A 19502-nucleotide genomic window follows, 5' to 3' on the forward strand; every position below is an offset into this window, starting at 1 on the left:
GATACCGTTTGTACAGTATAAAAATCATTATGTCTATGGAGAGGCTTCATAAACCACAAATGCCCGTTTAAGTGAGTGATTTTTGGGATTACCTGCAGTCTTGACTGTTCATCCCATGTTTAAGGTGACTTGATTACACTGAGCTTGGGTGTGGCTAATGGGACCCAATGATGGCTTATGCAACTGGAGCTTTATTCATAATTAAAGGCAATAGAGGCTTAATCAGCAGCCACCAGCTCCCTGTGCTCACTGGAGCCATTTCTGTTGCTATGCAACTCCAGGAGACATAAGTAGGCAATCTGTGCTTGATACATTTTATTAGTCTTTGTGTTGAGTCTTTATGAGTAAACGGGTATATTTCATCCTTTGCTTAAGAAAAATGGGTCAAAAATTCCTTGGCACAAAATAAATATGTGCAAATAGTGAGTGTTTAATTTTGGATTAAGCAAAATGACAAAGTCGATGAAATTAATTTAAACAGATGACACCCAAAACGTAAAAATACACTTTAAGATATTGATACTCCATATATCCCATTTATCCCCTAAAGCCAAACTGTAAAGGTGGCACAAAAGCTGCATCTGATGTTGCATATAGGTGAATTTACACCGTTTAATGCTGCTCAGAGGTGGCATAAATGCGTCTACACAGCAATGACAGTTGCATAGATAATAATAATAAACTTTATTTTATAAAGCGCCTTTAAAAGCAGCTTCTCAAAGCGCTGTACGCAATATAGAAATACAGCTAAGTAAAAAAAAAAAAAAAAAAAAGGTGAGGTGGGTCGCCTGGCATAATTGAATCTGACTTTTATGCAGCATAACATCTTTACACTTTTGAGCAGGCTGCCCTATAACTCATCTGTTCAAAGACACCTTAAAACTGAAAGAAAGAAAAAAGATCTGAATGTAGTCAATCCTCTCTCTGGAACGACCTACACAACTTATAGTCAAGCAGTTTTCAAAGTCCTCAATTCCTGTATTTAAACTTCTTGAAATATTCATCTCCAAAAACATTGACACTGTTGCTATTCCTAATTATTTAACAGTTTAGAGATAGATAGATAGATAGATAGATAGATAGATAGATAGATAGATAGATAGATAGATAGACATATAGATGATAGATAGATAGATAGATAGATAGATAGATAGATAGATAGACACATGTCACAGACATGTCATAGACACAGACAGACAGATAGACAGACACAGACAGACAGACATATAGATAGACATATAGATAGATAGATAGATAGATAGATAGAAACAGACAGATAGATAGATAGATAGATAGATAGATAGATAGATAGATAGATAGATAGATAGATAGATAGATAGATAGATAGATAGATAGATAGATAGATAGATAGATAGATAGATAGATAGATAGATAGATAACATTCCGATGTTTTAATGTTTAAAATTAATCAGATATTAACCAGTTGTTGCTTATGGAGTGGTACACATTGCCCTCGTGTGGTGAAAATGTAAGTCTATTATGCTTATAATTTCCAATAAAGTAAAGTAAACTTGATTTTGTTTTGACAAAGCATTGTCTGGAAGTTTGAATAATTTATAAAAGCATTTTTATAACATTAGGCATTCAATTAGGATGGACATATAGAAGCTAATAAATAAAGAGCCTAAATTTGGTCTCAACAACAATAATAGGCCTAATAATAATAATAACAACAATAAACAAGAAACGCTTAGTAATCCACAATCGTAACAGTAGTTTGCATATCTTTTTTTATGTTGACACACAATGTGACTGGCTGCATTGGCTGATTTTTGTAAAGCCTCCATACTGACTCACCGTGTCGTGTTTGCGGTAAGAGCGCGCTGAAATCTCGCGATATTTCGCGCAGTGCCCGCTTGACCCTGCCCTGTGTCTCGCGCAGCTCCGTATATAAAGGCGGACGACTGGAGAAGACGGACGGCTGGGGAGCAGCAGCCCTGGGACTGTGAATAAGACCGTAAACAGCTGTGTTTTTATTTACAGAAACTTTAACCGGCAACTTTTTAAAACGTTTTAGATGTTTCCGTGCTTTTTTTAAATGATTTTTGGGGTTCTTGCTTGATACTCGCGGTGTGTTTCCCCCCTCACTGCGCTCATAATGGCGAGCTCGGCTAACTCGAACATAGTGGTAAGGATCAGACAAACGGCACTCATACTCCAAATCATCACACACGTGTCCAAGAACTGTAGTTAGACGCAGTACCAAACCCACACATTTAGCATTCGCAATAAATAAACATACTAGACACACGTACACATCAGATCTGATCCATGTGAGCTCTTTGTAGGGAAGTGTGTGAGTGTTTGCTGATAGAGATGTACGTTACACGGCTGGATCTGCTGGAGGAAATATATATACTCTGATCCACGGCATTAAACTTTATTACGTGTTTTAAAACGTATTTCTGTTAAACTAACACGGGCTTTGTTACATTTGGCCTCGGCCGTGTAAAAAGCTGTGTTTGATGCGAAAAAAAAATGATCATGTAACTCGATATATTACAGTTTGTTGCGAAAGCACCCTTTTATCCCGACAATATGCATCTGAAATTAAACAAAACCGAGCGTATTTATCAAGTGAGAGGGCAGAATTGTGTTTGTTGTCCTGCGTGTTCGAACGAAAACCTTCCTAACGTTACATCACATCAAATTTTATTTGAACGAGTTGTACATTTCCCCCATATTACCGAATCCCATGTATATGAGCTCAAAAAAATGAGCCGATTATCACTATAAAACCCGTTCGCTGAGTCATCATGGCTACCGTCGCTGTTCGCTGTCTGCGCTTCTGACCCTCCTTCTTTCGGGCGCCTGGTTTTATACAGCCATAGCGGCGCTCTAATATAGACTCTGGCCGGGATGGGAAGGTGCTACTCGGCGCTACGTCACGGGCTCTGCATATAAACACCAGACCGCGCTTTAAATAGTGAGCGGACGGGCCGCGCGCCACGGACAGGACGCGACACACACCGCGAACCACTGCCGCTGCTTTCCCGTCTTAGCTGAAGCGTATCAGCGCCATAGCGATGGTGGTTTCTCTGTGGGCAGAGAAAGACGTTTGTTTGCTCGTCCCGGATTGACTTCTGCCGGAAATGCGTGTGTGTGTTTTTGCACGAATGTAGAATGTTGTTTCTTTTCTCGGTTTCGTTGAGTGCAGTTGACCGTGGTCGCAGTGCTACACACGGATGCGTCGTGTTCAGCCCGCGAGCTGCAGCAATGCAAACGTTTGCTGAACCATATGTGTCGGTTTAGTGCTTCCAGTTACCAAATGGTGATTGGGAAGTATGTCTATTGTCCGTGGGTCGGTTGAGAAACAATTCAGCGTTCATGTAGTTGCGTCATTCTTTGTGTTCCTGTGGCGGTTCGTTACACCCTCTAATACAAACTGTCAAATAAAGTTACGTGTGTAGGCACATATTACCGTTTTTAACTTTCTGTTACGTTTTTGACGTTTATTTTAATTTGCGTCATAGACATAACTATGTTTGTATGCAGACATAATTTAGCACCTAAATATATTTACAATAAATATTTAAATAATTCCTAGAATGTATCATTACGTTTACAACCAATGCCAAAATCAGCTATCATGTAACAAAGTTGAAAACATTACCAGTGTGTATTTAACACTTCTGTTATTAGACTAGTATGCCCAGTACACACTGTACGATTTTGGGCTGTCCCAGACAAAAGATGACCAGTTGTGGTGATCTCTGTGGTTGTGGCTTCTAAACGGTGGTCCTACTGTGGCCTTTGTCACGGTCTTGCAACCAAAGATAGTCTGTGATGATTTTGTCAGAAATTTATCATGATCATCTCTGTGTGTTTGTTGCTACGACCTACGTCTAGTGACTACTAACCAATAAAAATGCAACATGAAATGGCATATTGATCAATGCGACATGATGCTAAAACTTAAAACTACTTCCCTCAAGCTCCATTTGCTAAACTGGTGTGCTAAGGCAGCCTCTTTTCTCCAGCCATGACCGTGTCTATATACTCTACTCGCTTACTCCATTTATTTTTTTTTTTATTTTTTTTTGCGCACATAACCACAATTGCCAGAATGTTATTCATCTTGCTCAATTTGTTTGCCACTAGCACATGCTGATGACATTTTATTCTGCTATACTAATGTCATAGCCTTTGATTCAATGCATGTCATCATTGTACAGTCTACATATGTCGTACACAAGTTTATTAGATCGATGTCGTACAGTGTGATTTGTAATGATCTTATCGGATTGCCAAAATCTCACAGTCTGTAGCAGGCATAGCAGACTTTCTGTCTCAGTCAATCACTGTTTACACTTCAAATCAGCTCATTCATTGATTCTCAGCTCATTACAAATCATGTTGGCAAGAGACAATTCTTGGTTCACTGAGTCAGCAAGTGGAATCGAGGACTGATTCAGTCCGGTTTGTAAACAGTCTATTGATCTTGTAAACCAGTTCAAACACTTCCTTAAAAACATGCATTCATAATATTTTGTAATTTAGATAAAAGGGTTTACATTGTTTGCTTGCATTGTAGCCTAAACTGTATAGATCAGTAATGGAGGATGTCATCAATGAAGTCCGGGAGCTTTTCCTGGACGAGGGAGTGGATGAGCAGGTCCTGATGGAGCTTAAAACGGTAAGATGTTTGGCGTTATGATGAATCTTAACGTGCCGACCAGATCGACGGTTGATTTTTAAACCCGCATCTTTCTTACTGAGCAGTTGTGGGAGAGTAAGCTGATGCAGTCCAAGGCGGTGGATGGTTTTCATACGGAGGAGCAACAGGCTCTGCAAGCTCAACAGCAGCAGGCCCAACAAGCCCAGCTGACGCAGGCACAATCCCAACCGCAGCAAGTCCTCCTGCCTCCAGCGCAGCAGGGTGAGGCCCGGTCTGACGGTTTTAGAAATGGAATAAGTTAAAGATTTTGTCATTGTACTGCTGTGCAAAACAGTGGCATTTGTTGGTGTCCCACGTTCTTTGACATTTACATAATGTACAACAACAACAAAAAAGCCCAACAACAGTCAGTAAATATGCTGTTAATTGTCTGATTTCTCAGCTCCTCAGCAGCAGGTCATTGTTCAGGATCCTAAGGTTCTCCAGCACATGAACGCGACAGGGATGGTAAGTGTGCTTCACTTTCATGTTAGTGTTTGGAATAGTGCAACGGTCGTTTTCTCCATTAGGGAATTGATTTTTAAAGAACTTGCAAACCACTGAAGAACCATTATTTTAAATAATTTTTTGGGAAAATCAGCGTTTAACAATGGAATTCCCTGTGAAAACCAAAGTTACCCATGATTCTGCTAAGAAATCTCCACCAATCAGAGCCTGCCTCTCCCATAAAGCAGTGACCCTGGTTTCACAGACTAATGCATGTTTGAGCTGTTTTAACTGGAAGCAACTTGCAGTGACGCATCTTAAAATGACAGTGCCATTGTTTTGTCTCAAGTTTTTTTCTAAGGCACGTTTATTAAAGCTACTTAAATGTCCTGATTGAACTTAGGTCAAATCCTTGCTTAATCTAAGCCCTGTCACATGTCATGTAGTAGTAAATACAAGACAGACTCCAGCAACAAAACGGTAGAGATTACAAGATGTTTTGAAGTGCCAAGTTGTGGGAAAACACTGAATTTGCATTGCTTTTGTGATCCTAACATTATGAAAGCGTGGATGAACTTATTTTGAACAAAGTTCCAGTCAGATCGTGTTAATAAGATTCTGCAAATTCATTTGACTGTAAATTCGTGTGGATCTAAGGCATTCGCTATAATCATAAGTAAAAGCCTCAGTGAGCGAGTGCGACATCTACTGTTTTGTCATCAGTAAGACTTCACTTTATGTAAAACACGATACTGCAAATGACAATGAATTCGTTTTTCACTTAATCAAAAGATGAATAGCCTATAAGAACGACTGCAAACAATGGTTTATTCATTCATAAACCCTGTATACATGAAACACTGTAAGTTATCCTACTAACTATAAATGTGGTAACTCCAAGTACTTATGCTTCATAAATCTTGGCTATATATCTTGGCAAATAAAGCATATGTAATACACATGTCAAAACTATGTAAAAAGACTTTCAACATTGGAAGTTTTCAAAACAATTCCACATGTATAATGTATGGGACGTTGAACATTTTGTAATGCAAAACTGTTAGTCCAATCATAGAATTAGGTGTTTACTTCTAAGTCTTGAATGCAGCACACTCATCAAAACTGTGTTTGAAAGAGAGGGTCAAAAACAGGATAGAAAATAGCTTTTCTTCAAAATTATGTTTTTATGTAAAAATCATGATAACTTAAGAGGACCTCCAGAGAAGATTATAATTTTTTAAATGCAGTTCATGACTCCTTTAAAGTTGTTAATTACAGTCTTTGTCTGATATTTCAACTGCTTCCAATCCAAGTCTGTAATTTTGTGATTCACCCTGTCGCTTGTTGGTTTGGTTCATGCCATATAACTCTTTATAAGCTTCTTTAAAATCCTTATGGGTATAAATGTTTGCAGAATCAAGGCCACTGAAACAGTGGGAGGCCACTGGCCAGACAGTCACCGTTACTCAAATCCAGAAATCTGCCTCTCCCATTAAAATGAATGACTTCAGTGGTTTGGTCACTGTAGTTGCCTGTATATATGAACACCCCTTTAAGATCGGCGTCAATGCCAGCAGGAGAGCAGATGGAATGAGGGAGGAGTTTTCCTGGAAAATGGTTTAGACCGAGCTGGGGACTTCAAATTAGATTACACGGCAAATTCCAGTGAAGGATATTGTTCTCTCTCTCTCTCTCTCTCTCTCTCTCTCTCTCTCTCACTCCTGCTCTACCTGATCATTAATGTATGTGTGTGTCCTCTGTGGATTCAATTCCTGTTTCAATCTCCTGTTCCACTAGAGTGCAGCAGCCACAGCAGCGACTTTGGCTTTACCCACAGGTGTAACACCATTTCAGCAACTCATCACGCCTCAGGGTAAGACATTACACTGACACGTGTCCCGTAAGGCAATGGTTCTCAACCAGGGGGCCTCAGCAAACTTCCAAGAAGCCTCAAGGTGACTTAAAATGCCTTAAAATAAAGTCAAACAAACTATAGTCACACCAAAACATTCTACAATGTATTTCAGTTATTTTAATCCATGGACGCTCCTAATTTCTGTAAAAAAAAAAGAAAAAAAAAGTCTCTGGAAGGTTGAGTACTACTGCCGTATGGAGACGTGGGTTTTTCGTTGGAGCTGTCAATTGATTTAAAAAGGTTACACAATTATGTGAACAAAGTTGTTTTTGAACAACTGTGTTTGCATAATTAAGTGCATGCGTGTGTATATATACTACATATTGTATTTAGCAAATATGCAACTAATATGATTTATTTATTTTTATTGATAGTAGATTTTTACACGTGACATGCAGTGCTCCAATTCTCTACTCATGCCTCTTTCGCTTGTGTGTGTGTGATATTTGGCTACATTCAGACTGTCAGAGTTCAAATCAGATTTTTGTGCATATCCGATTGAAATCTGATCAGATTTAGCTAGTGTGAATGCAAAAATGAAGAAATTATATATTAAACTTTTTTTTAGTTTTTTGTTTTGCGAATCTGTTTCGATCTACATTCATATGTGGTTTGAAATCCTATTCAAATCTCATTTCTATAAATCAATTTCAGTCTGACTGCTCTGATCAGGTTTTGGATTATTTATGTGACTTTCTCACGCCACAAAACGTAAACGTCCGACGTTGTTATAGGAAACATTCTGAAAGTTGCTGCAGAAACAAGGTTGTTTTGTACCAGACAAGCAGAAAATGACTGTATAACGGAGACATGTTTTGAGACCAGCGGAGTCGACAGCACGGAATAAAGCCGCTCACACCAGCATCCTATGTTTCTGCCGCTGCCTCTGAAGATGCAGTAGTCCAGTGCGGCGGATACAGATTGTCATGTTGTAAATAAGACAACATCTGTATTGATTTAACATTGATTTGACTAACATTTATAAAATAAAGGAAGTGTCCTCATAATCTCTTCTAATTAAACCAGTGTGAGGGCTGGGCAAAAAAAGTTGACAAGTGGCCAGAAGATTTTCAATCAACCTGTTTCTTAGATTAAATAAAAGCCCATATAGTTTGCAACGCCCACATTGTATGATAGATTTTCTTTCTTTCTTTCGCGATGTCTGTTTCATGCTGACATTAAGTGCATGTTAACACAAAGTTTGAAAGCCCTAAAAAGCATCTCTCTGTTGGCTGTGCAGGTCAGATCCTGCAGGTGGTCCGAGCTGCCAATGGAGCTCAATACATCATCCAGCCTCAGCAGCAGATGGTGTTGCAGCAGCAGGTCCTGCCCCAGATGCAGCCTGGAGGAGTACAGGCCCCCGTCATACAGCAGGTCTGTGCTTTCAGTGTGACTCATTTGTTCTAGTCCGGTCACTGGATCCTGCAGGGTGTGTTGTGACGCCCCCTGCACATGTATGTGTGCGACTTGTTTCACCGTGTCAGCAGAGGTCCTTATCATAGCTAGCCAATGCAAGGCCTGTCAGGTCTCTTGTTTGTTTAAATGATAAATATCAGAAGTGATGGAGGACCGCTCACAGGAAGAGATCTGATGGAAGTAGAGCAGGTTTAGCTGTTGCAGTGTCTGGTTTATGAACGATGCTGTACGTTGTAAAAATCCATAATTTATAGAAAAACCGCAGCTGGGGTTGCCAAAGCTTTATCATCAAAGCTGGCAATATTATGTTTTACAAATTGATCTTAAATGTACAGTAAAAAACTACTTATTTAACTCAGAATGTTAATATACCAAGGTACTAAATGTTTTTTTTTTTCCTCGTGTAATATTTTGACAGCCACCATAAAAACAAGTAAATGTTTTTTTTTTTTTATTAAAAATAAGTTTAAATTATTTTTATTTTTTTTACTTAAATCTTTAGTTTTACTTACAAAATAAGTTTTTATAAATATTGTTATACTGATTTGTTTTTTGTTTTGGTTTTTACTTGTGTGGTGAAGTTATGTGTAATACTTTGTTTACTTAAAAATATAATAATAACTTAAGTATAATAATGTGCTTTTTTTTTACTTGTGTTCTTAAAACAAGTAGCTTAAATAAACACCAGTTACAGGATTGGCTGGATTCAAAACGATCACATGCGTTTCAAATTTATTCTGACTTATTCGGTTCAGCTGATCCTCACAAACTTTTTTTATAACAGTAAAAACTGTTTTCATGTCAAAATAGATAAAACTGATAAAAAATAGACCCACTTTATTTGCATTAAAATAAAATAGGCTTATGTTGAACGAGTAACACATGGCTCTGTATTAAGCAGTTCATAAAGTATTGAATGAACAGTGTTTCTGTTCCTTCTTGAAAACATCTGAAACCTGTGTATTTGACAAATTGCATTTAATCCACTTCATATATGATAAAGTACACAAACACCTTGTGAGAGTCACTATGGGAAGCAGAAAGTGTCCCCGACTACACACTTCTGTTTTCAACTCCTCCCCGACTGCAACCGGTGGATCTCGCCTGTCGGTGGAAGCCTAGTATAGTTCAACTCAAACACGCCTAATATCTCTATCGCTATCTCTATCTATCTATACAGGTGTTGACTCCTCTTCAGGGAGGCCTTTCTCAGCAGACTGGAGTCATCATCCAACCACAGCAGATTGTCCTCACAGGAAATAAAGTACAGCAGAACACTCAGGTCAGCACAACTTCATCTTGTTCTATCCCATATCACCTGGGACGATACTGATGAATGTGTGTATTGAGAAGTCTTGCGTGTGTTTAGGTCATGCAGGCGGCAGCGATGGCGGTTCAGCAGGCACAGGGAGCTGCGCAGGTGCAGGCTCAGGCTCAGGCTCAGGCTCAACCTCAAGCACAGCCGCCCCAACAACAGACACAGCAGCAGCAACAGGCCTCGCAGCAGCAGCCTCCTATGATGCTCCAGGTGGATGGAGCAGGAGACACGTCCTCGGAAGAGGATGAAGAGGAGGAGGACGAGTATGATGAGGACGAGGATGAAGACAAGGAGAAAGATGGAGGCGAGGATGGCCAAGTGGAGGAGGTACGTGCTTGACGGAGCACTTTTGGTTCTGATCCTAGACTAGTCTTGTTTTTTGACCGTTCTGTCTTTTAATTCAGGAGCCGTTAAACAGTGGGGATGATGTCAGCGATGAGGAAGACCAGGAGCTGTTCGACACAGAGAACGTGGTGGTTTGCCAATATGACAAGGTTAGTATTTGTAGGTAACTTCTGTTTAATACCCTTGCAGTGTTGAGAAAGTTTTAGTCCAGTTTGATAACATTAAGGGCCCTATTTTAACGATCTAAGCGCACCATGCAAGTTCACTTAGGTCGTGTCTGAATCCACTTTTGCTAGTTTAACGATGGGAAAAATGGTCGTTGTGCCAGGCGCATGGTCTAAAAGGGTTGTCCATATTCTCATAATGAGTAATGGGTGTTTTTTGGAATTTATGTGCATTAAACCAATCAGAGTCTCATCTCCATTCCCTTTAAATGCCAGTTGCGCTCGCACCATGGCAGATTCGCTATTTACATGGCGAAATTTGATAGTTGGAAGACCGAAGCCGTCTCCAGAGCGCAAACGGAACTGCTCGTGCGGGAGGTAAACGTTTTTCATTTCGGTTTTTAAAAACGTTCCGCGCATAGACGACAAGGTTGTCAAAACGATCCCCGTTCACACGGATCCACGAAAACGACTAAAAATGTTGTATACGAAGCGGTGAATAAAAACAATCAAGAATAAGGTAAATGCGTCTCTGCTGGTCGTAGTAGTGGGGCAGGAAATCTACACTTTGCTGGAGAAGTGTTAATAAACTATCTTTATTAGCAGCACAAATTTATGTTTTTCTTGTTTACACAGACCATAACAGTATTGTTTAAAAAAACGTGCCCTTTAAAACCCGGTTCCAAAAGTTTGCGTTTTCAGGTCCCCAAACCGTTTTTAGTTGAATACGGTGTAGTGTAAAAATAAAATTATGCGCAATACCCACAACCCCGCACCGAAATTCAGGACCTGTAACGCCAACACTATTCAACCGGAGCGAGGTGGGCGTGTATCAAATTGTCAGTTCGCAATCGGAAAGAAGAGAGAGTGAGAACGCACAACTGGTATCGGTGTATCGATACTGCAGAAAAGAAGTATTGGAATTATTTCAGATATTTCAGTATCAATCTCAACGTTTGACAACACGTGACTTAACGAGTGAAATTAGACATTGTATTATGATCAAGTTCTAATTCACTTTTTCAGATGCAGTTTATTTATTGTTAATTTATTAGTCACTGGCATATTAGTTTATTTGTTCATTTTAGTCACTGGCATTACATGTCTAGAATTTTTTTTGAAAAGAATAACATGATTTTACAAGTGAAATTAGACATTGAATAGGAAATGTTCTTTATTAAATTGCCTATAAATCAACTGTATTATAATAGTCAATGACATATGTGACCTGATCCAGCAAAATGAGTCACAGTGACCCAAACTTCAAAATTGAGATTTTGGTATTAATGGAAAGAGGAGACCATAAGCTTTCAACTGATATCCTAGTCAAAGTCATACCTTGAATGGTTGTAAAGATATACACATTTGAATTATGGTCGTCTGCCCTCTTTTTCCAATTGAAAACCTGAGAAAATCGCTTTTAAAGTTTTTTGCCCGTTTTTTGTTGATATCTTTCAAAATCCATTGCATTTAAAGGGATGAACTATTTATTGTACAGCTTAATTTGACCAAATACATTAATATATGAAGAGTTTCGTTGCAAAACGAGATATATCCATTTTGAGAAATGTTGGTTATTTGACATTATTATTTAAGACATCAACAGTCAAGTTCATTCACAATTTTTTGTACATTAAACTATTACTTGAGCTCAGTGAAGGCCAGGGACACAATATTCTTCAAATCCAGGATATTTTTTATTTAATTTTATGTCCATAAATAGTTCATAAATAAATCAAAAACCATGCCAAAATGCAACATATTTATCTTAACATTGTCAAACATCTTAAATTGGTTAAAAAAACAATACATCATAAATATATGGAATAGTATATACAAAGATTGATTAATAATAATAAGATTTTAAGAGTTATTTTGGCCAGAACATACACAACATAACAAAATTTTTTTTTTTTTGCAAAACGCTATATATACACCTTAGGCTATATTCTACTACTGTAATACCATTAAGAAAAGCTAGTGAATCAATGTTTTGTGTGTGTGTGTGTGTGTGTGTGTGTGTGTGTGTGTGTGTGTGTGTGTGTGTGTGTGTGTGTGTGTGTGTGTGTGTGTGTGTGTGTGTGTGTGTGTGTGTGTGTGTGTGTGTGTGTGTGTGTGTGTGTGTGTGTGTGTGTGTGTGTGTGTGTGTGTGTGTGTGTGTGTGTGTGTGTGTGTGTGTGTGTGTGTGTGTGTGTGTGTGTGTGTGTGTGTGTGTGTGTGTGAGAGAAAGTGAGAGAGGCAGAGAGACAAGGAAACAGAGAACAAATAATGTTAGCCTATGCAATCATATCTTTGTGTAGGCTAGTTGACAACAACAGTGTAACATATTCATAACGGAGATACCAACAGTTAAATATTGGGTTAAAATAAATCAAACACATTGTAATGGATTCTCCTTGCAGATAAATACACTCACAGAATAATTGCACTCACTCACATCCATACACGATAAATACCACAGGGCTGTCACTTTCCAAAACAATCACTGACAAGCCTTAGCCACTCTTGATGACCAGCAGCAGAGCTTAGGTTAGAAGCCTCCAGTGAGTTCAACGCTTTTGGCGACTTTGCTCTCTTTTGACAGCGACATTTCTCAAATTAATAATATTTAATCTTTCTGAGGAGATCTGCTAGCTTGTTTACACAGAGCGCTACGAGTCTGACAGGAGGATGGCTGGACCAATCGCGTGCCGGTCAGTCGAAATGGGGCTTCCCATTGACAAATGATCAGCGTTTGTGTACATTTCTAAGCTTTATGATTGGTTCTATACAACGTGTAACACCATATTTGGAAAGCAGAGACGTTTGAGGGGATTCCCGGGAAATGCTCAGAGGTGAGAGAGGAGTTGAGAAAAGCAATATTCATTTCCAGCGAATTTAGTAAAACTTTGTAAACTTTAATAGTCATTTAAATACCTTTTCTCAATTATCTGGACTACGAAACTTTAGGAGATTATTTTTGAATGTCTGTTCTTTGAAATTTAGCAATAATAATAATAAAATAAAAAATCTATTATTTCATTATTTTTCCACATAAACGGCCCATATCTTAAAATGGAACGTTGCGACTTACGACTCATTTCGCCAGATCGGGTCACATATTACACCTGACATTTAATGCAAAACTTTTTTTTTCTTTTTTTTTTTTTAACTGTTCAAATGAAATTCATACAATATCTTTTGCTTCAGATCCACAGGAGTAAGAACAAATGGAAATTTCACCTGAAAGACGGGATCATGAATCTGAACGGGCGGGATTACGTGTTCTCCAAAGCCATTGGAGATGCAGAGTGGTAAAAAGAGGAACAAAACCCAAAACTGTCTACACTTAAGGCAAGACACATCAAGACCTGAAACTATGTATCAGGGGATTCCCACTTCGGGGGGCTGAAGAGTAACGTCCCAATGCTACTGTGCTGTTTGAGTGATATCTGCACAAAATAATGTGCCATCCAAGAGATTCCCCCCCTCCCCCCTTTTAAAGATGGCCCTTTTACCTGTAGAATTTCACAGGAGTCCATAACTTCACTTTTAGAACAATATTCTTGCCCCTCAGATGTATGAAAATTAGGCGCAGGGAGCCAGTTGTAGCGCCTGGCGCTAACTTAAGTCGACTCTGGTGTGTTAAGACGGCCTTTTTACTGCAACCGTACGTGTTTGTTGGTGATTTCCGTAGCTAGATCAGCCATCTGAATCCTGTGTAAAGCGAACGGTCCGACACGAGGACTATTCCATCACCATTCGCCACCTCATACAAACACTAAAACGAGCAACCAAGAACTGTGTTCCAGTAATTTCCTTTCATATTTGCGATGTTTTTAGACCTTTGTATGTTTAACAGCAAGAGATACCAATGAAAACAGGCGAGTTAAGTGTAACGTTGTCGATCTCACTAAATTTGTTGACGTGTTTGTATGTCTGTCATGGATTTTTCTAACTCTGTGCTCTGGCTAAAGATCTGCTCTGTCAGTATGATGCATGTTTTCGGGCAGTGCATCACGGAGCTTGCGTCGTCCCGCGTGTGTTCGTGTGCAATTATTGCGTTTAGTGTCAATGAAGTGCTCGGTCAGACCACCCTTCCTACTTTACTTGCGGTCAGGCTTCTTTTACACATTTGTAGTTCGTATTTATTCCTGAAGCTCAGGCAGCATCATGTTTTGGGGGGATGAAACCGAACTGTGCTCTTAATGAAAGAAGTGCTCCTCAACTGAGGAGGATTTCAACCTGATTCTGTGCATTGTGGATTTTTTTTTTTTTTTTTTTGTCCCTCCATTTTGTTTTAATATTTAGTCTGACTTTTTAAAGCCGTGCCCTGATACAGTCTGAGAAATGACAGATTGTGGCGTTCTGTGTCCATATGTTCAGCAGTTGAAAGTATTGACATGTTTTGTTGATTATTCATGCTAAGATTGTTCGATGATATGGCTTGGACTAGTTTGGGGCTATTTTTATTTTAGTGTAGTTTTTCATCTTTACGCTCCTTATTTGTGCCTTTCAGATTTATTTTAGATATCAGGTCTTGTCTAAAGGGGGAGAGCCTTTAACAAATCCTACAAACTGTACATTTGGCTTTGTGTTTCTAATGGCAAGCAAAGAATACTCAGAACTACGGTCATGTGAGGGAACTTCATGTATGTTCACATACTGTTTTACCAATCAAACTGCTCTGTCTCTGATTCTCATCTCTATGAAGGTTGTGTTATGTTAGTAGAGATCTTTAGTATTTTGTTTTATTATTTTTTGCCTTTGCTGAACTTTATTAAAAGCACTATTAAAATTGACTCTCTTTGTTGACTAACATTGGCCTTTTGCAACTTGTCTCCTGCTGATCGATGCTGCCTTGAACTTATTACTGAAGACCTATCATGAACTTTTATCATTGCATGTTATTTTAAAGACTCTTCATAAATTTGTCCAATTTCAGAAATGATTCTGCTTCAAAAAAAAATTCCTTTAGTCATGTAGGTTTTGTGGATTATGGAAAGTAGCCAAATCACTTTAAACTGGTCTTGGTTTGGCTTCAAACACTCACTTTACACACTTTATGTTGTGCTTTACTATAATGATCCACTAGGTGGTGATATTCCCTATAAAAATAAGTTGCTTCCTTAATTTAAGTACAATCAACTTGGATGTTAAGTCATTTCAACTTAAATTACATTAAATTGTCTTAAGTTGAATCTTGTATAACTTAAGTTAAAACTGCTTAACTTATTTTGCTGAGTTGAAAACAATGTAAAAACACGTTATAACTTATTGATCATTATTTTTATTTTTTTTACAGTGTTATAACTTGACTGTCTTTGAAATCAAAATATGTCATTTTAAAGTACTGAGTAGTTCTAGTTCAAATATCTATAGTAACTATAGATTAACACTACTTTGCAAACTGCAGCAATATTGATGATGACTGGTGGAGCGAAAGGTGGGTTAAAAGCCTTTATTTTACAAGTAAGAGTAACACTAAAAGTGAAGTTTCTCTTTTGGCCTTTTTAATTTCGTCTTCTCATACTTACTTTAACTTCTTCCCCAGGCAGGTCATAAATGCTTCATCTGCAGTAAAACATCACTCCATTCCAGTTCCACACCTCCCTTCTCCTGAATCAGCAGTTTTCTGCTGCAGGTCTACAGCGTTGCCCACTGAGGTTGATTGAGCACCATATCAGCACACGTCTCTCACTCTCCCATGGGTCCTCTTTCCTACATTACTTTGTCTGTGGCTTTTCCCTTAAATTTTCAATCGTGATCCATGTCCTTATACTTATAACTCCCTTCACCTCATCCATTCCCCTCCTCTGAGGTCACGATGCCACACAAGTCTACGTATATTCACCATCTGGGTTTATAAGCCTCATCAATCTTCTAACACACTCCATTAGGCTTCTAATGGAGAGTAAAGCTGTGTTGATGCCTCGGTTTCATATGGTTTTTACACCTACAACACCATCAGCAGATTATAATGTCTCCCACTCTCTTTAATATAGGTATGTTATGGTGAGTTTGAGGAAAGTACTGCGGTAGCCCTGAGCTTTTATATTTGTCACTATTTACACCCACTTTACAGCTCTTCAGTGTCCTTTGACACGCTGGCAGGTTGTTCACATGTATAGTGCTGTGTGTTGAAGTGTGTTTTTCCACGTGGACATCCTGATAGTCCAATCCTAGTGTGCATTATTGAATACACACGTAACACAATAGTTATGCAATGGAGGAACTGGATGATTCAAAGTAGAAGAAAGACAATAGTCATTTTGGACAATGTTATTTTGGATTACATATTGCAATGGTAATATTGGGATTCAGTTCAGGAGAGTTACAGATTCACATTTGACCAAAACAATAATGTTAACTGCTAGACCAGATAGTTGCAGTAGTCTCCTAAAGTTTAAAGGACAAGTTCGGTATTTTACACTTAAAGCCCTGTTTACAGATCGTATCTGATGAAATAGAACGGTTAAGATTAAAATTTGGACACATGCTGCTGTCCCGAGAATTTTAGGTTTATTTCGCTTTTGTGGACCTATTTTGCCAAACGCGTCACACCCGTGATTCTTCCGTTGAGAGCTTGAATAATAGACACTCCAGCCCAGTTGGTGGCGATAATGCACCTTTGCCAATTGCAAGCAAACCATGGGCATTTCATTGAATACACAGAAGAAGCAGAAGAAGAAGCGGCGGAGTAATACCGTAAAGGTGCTGCGGTCTCACAGCACGTCATATTAAGTCAATGGAGTTGGACAAAAACTACGATAAAACCTGTTGGAAAGCATCTTTTTCAGCGATTTTTGAGTGAACATATCAGTGAACACCCCTGACCACTCGGTGAGTTTCACGTCTTTGTAAACGAAAGTTTAATGTGTTTTTAGGACGCAATCTTCCAGTGCACCTATGCAGCCATTGTGGGGGTGGGGGGGTGAAGCGAAATAAACCTAAAATTCTCGGGACAGCAGCATGTGTCCAAATTTTAATCTTAACCGTTCTATTTCATCAGATACGATCTGTAAACAGGGCTTTAAGTGTAAAATACCGAACTTGTCCTTTAAGGAAATTGGCTATTAAAGTCCCCTTGTAATCAATAATTATATCCCTTAAAACTCATCTTTGATCACCAAAATGAAATTTTTTCCCCCACCTCCACTCACTCACACCAGCTCAGAGATCCACTCGTTGATGATCACACGTTGACCTGATTGGTTACAAGTTTGTGACGTCAGAAACTCCAGCGTTTTCAAACCACGTGTTTGAGACTGTCTTTGGCTCACTGCAGTTTTAAAGAGAAAATACTCAGCAATGGTGTTGACTTATGAATTTGCACATAAAATTGCAAGTGAATCGTTCACTCACATGAATGAATCAGAAAAAAGTCTCACTGTCCTTTAATAAAGATGTCTTGGGCCTAGAGATCTACTAAAAGACTGCAGTGGACAGCAAAGTAGATAAATTTTTAACAATTGTGTCAATTGCTGGGCATTTGTATCATTGCTAAAAAACAATATATTCTAAATTAAGAGTTAATGTATTTACCTTACTTAAATTTTGAATGGTCAGTGGCCATTTTTACACATTCATAATTCTTCTGCCCCCTTTCTGTCCTGGTTGTGACTCGCATCTGAAATGAAGGAACAACATGCCTCTGTCATTCAGTATCACGATGAGTCTTGTTCAGAATCATTCATTAGAGTCGTTTGTTCAATAGGGTTAACCAATGAAATTCTTATTCACAACCTTCACTCAAATGCGGTTTGCTTGGTTTATAGTCGATCATTGAGGTGTGCAGTCACATTTGGTGAATTTCTGCAGCTGAAACCTAATCATTTAAATACTAATCTGCTCAATCTGGAATTTCACGCAAGGACGAACGCAGATGAGATACGGTGTACGGTGTTGATGACAGATTGAAGATAGTGGGGAAACTGTCCTGATTTTCATCTAAAGTGCAATGACTGCTCTAGACCTCTCTCTTGTTTCTTCTGAGAGGACATCAATACTGGTAGTGGAATAAAAAGGCGTCTCTATCTGCGTCGTAACAGTAAGATCAGACTCGGCTCACATGCTGGCCAGTGACCTTGTGGGTTTAGTGGCCTTGGAGGCCGAGACACGGTGCAGTAAAGCTAAACTCATGCAGAAACGGATCCTACATTTTAGAACTGAAAGACACTGGTTGCTTGAGGAGAAACTGACATCAGACAGTACGATACGATATGGGCAGCGGCCCTGTGGTCAGGCCGACTGTTACAAATACACGCTCAGACACATGCATGTATGCATGTATCCCAGGCTTGTCTGCAACATTTGAGACAGGAAAGAGCAAGGTGATATGCAACATGCACATGCAATGTTAAAAAAAACACACCCATAACCTTATATAAGGACATAACCATTACATAAAGACTCCACTACTTCATACATGTCAAAGTAATGCATAATAATAACTGACCATGTTAAAGGGATTATGCACTTAAAAATGAAAATCCTGTCATTATTTAAGGCGCCGATATACTCGCGGGCGAAGATCTTTTCTGTCCTTTGCTTAGAACAGACCTCCTAAAGCTTGCGGTGGGTTTTCTGGGGGGTAATTGTGAATGAATGGGGTAAAGTCACGTGAGAGGAGGCAATGCCTCCATCCAGCTATGATTGGATGTGATTGGTTCGTGCGATAAATCCCTCCTCTTGCTTGTGTGCGTTCACGAATCAGTCTGAATGAACAAAATGATGGTGATAATGGGAAGACCAATTAAAAGGCAAGTAAACAACTCACCACTTTGTCAATGTCAATCAAACTTGAAATGGCCTGAACTGTGGGGGGTTTAATGAGAAATCAGCTCGGTGAAATTAAAGATACATCTTTGTGTGTGTGACAGTGTTTACCCAGCATGACATGATCCAGAAATAAGTTGACTATTAAAAAGAACAGCTGAACATCAATACACAAATAAAATATATGGTTTAAATTGTTACTGCCTTTTGTTATTATTTTGGAATAAATGTAAAAATGCTTAAAACAGTAATTTGATGAGATTAATACTTGGTTTTAATAAATTGAACATTAATAACATTAAAGTCCCCCTGTAGTTAATACATGTATCCCTTAAAACTCATCTTTGACACCAAAATCACAGAAATTATGTATGTAAACGTTTTTTTTTTTTTTTGTGAATTTTTCTTTATTCATGCCTTAAAATAGCTTGAATGTAACTCTACACCCTTGCCTCATTTAGT

The 19502-nt window shown here is 38.7% G+C and overlaps 1 protein-coding gene across 3 annotated transcripts; it reads left to right on the plus strand.

Moving 5' to 3' along the window:
• Nucleotides 1–1904: 1904 nt before the first annotated feature.
• gtf2a1 (general transcription factor IIA, 1) lies at nucleotides 1905–15064 on the plus strand. 3 transcript variants are annotated; one of them, XM_082146886.1, is made up of 10 exons: nucleotides 1905–2149; nucleotides 4556–4657; nucleotides 4744–4900; nucleotides 5082–5146; nucleotides 6923–6998; nucleotides 8281–8414; nucleotides 9637–9738; nucleotides 9826–10101; nucleotides 10179–10268; nucleotides 13473–15064. In XM_082146886.1, the coding sequence occupies exons 1-10, from the start codon at nucleotides 2120–2122 to the stop codon at nucleotides 13578–13580; spliced, it is 1140 nt and encodes a 379-aa protein (XP_082003012.1). In that variant the 5' UTR covers nucleotides 1905–2119; the 3' UTR covers nucleotides 13581–15064. The 3 variants fall into 3 exon arrangements, with proteins under 3 accessions (XP_082003012.1, XP_082003013.1, XP_082003014.1); XM_082146887.1 differs by lacking the exon at nucleotides 1905–2149 and adding an exon at nucleotides 2169–3119; XM_082146888.1 differs by lacking the exon at nucleotides 1905–2149 and adding an exon at nucleotides 2170–4440.
• Nucleotides 15065–19502: the final 4438 nt, after the last annotated feature.

Source organism: Leuciscus leuciscus (assembly GCF_965113295.1).
Source record: "Leuciscus leuciscus genome assembly, chromosome: 19".
Taxonomy (NCBI): domain Eukaryota; kingdom Metazoa; phylum Chordata; class Actinopteri; order Cypriniformes; family Leuciscidae; genus Leuciscus; species Leuciscus leuciscus.

Coding starts and splice junctions, on each gene's coding strand:
- gtf2a1 (XM_082146886.1), top strand. CDS start 2,120: ATGGCGAGCTCGGCTAACTCGAACATAGTG. Junction 4,901..5,081: donor CCTGCCTCCAGCGCAGCAGG/GTGAGGCCCGGT, acceptor CTGATTTCTCAG/CTCCTCAGCAGCAGGTCATT. Junction 8,415..9,636: donor AGGCCCCCGTCATACAGCAG/GTCTGTGCTTTC, acceptor CTATCTATACAG/GTGTTGACTCCTCTTCAGGG.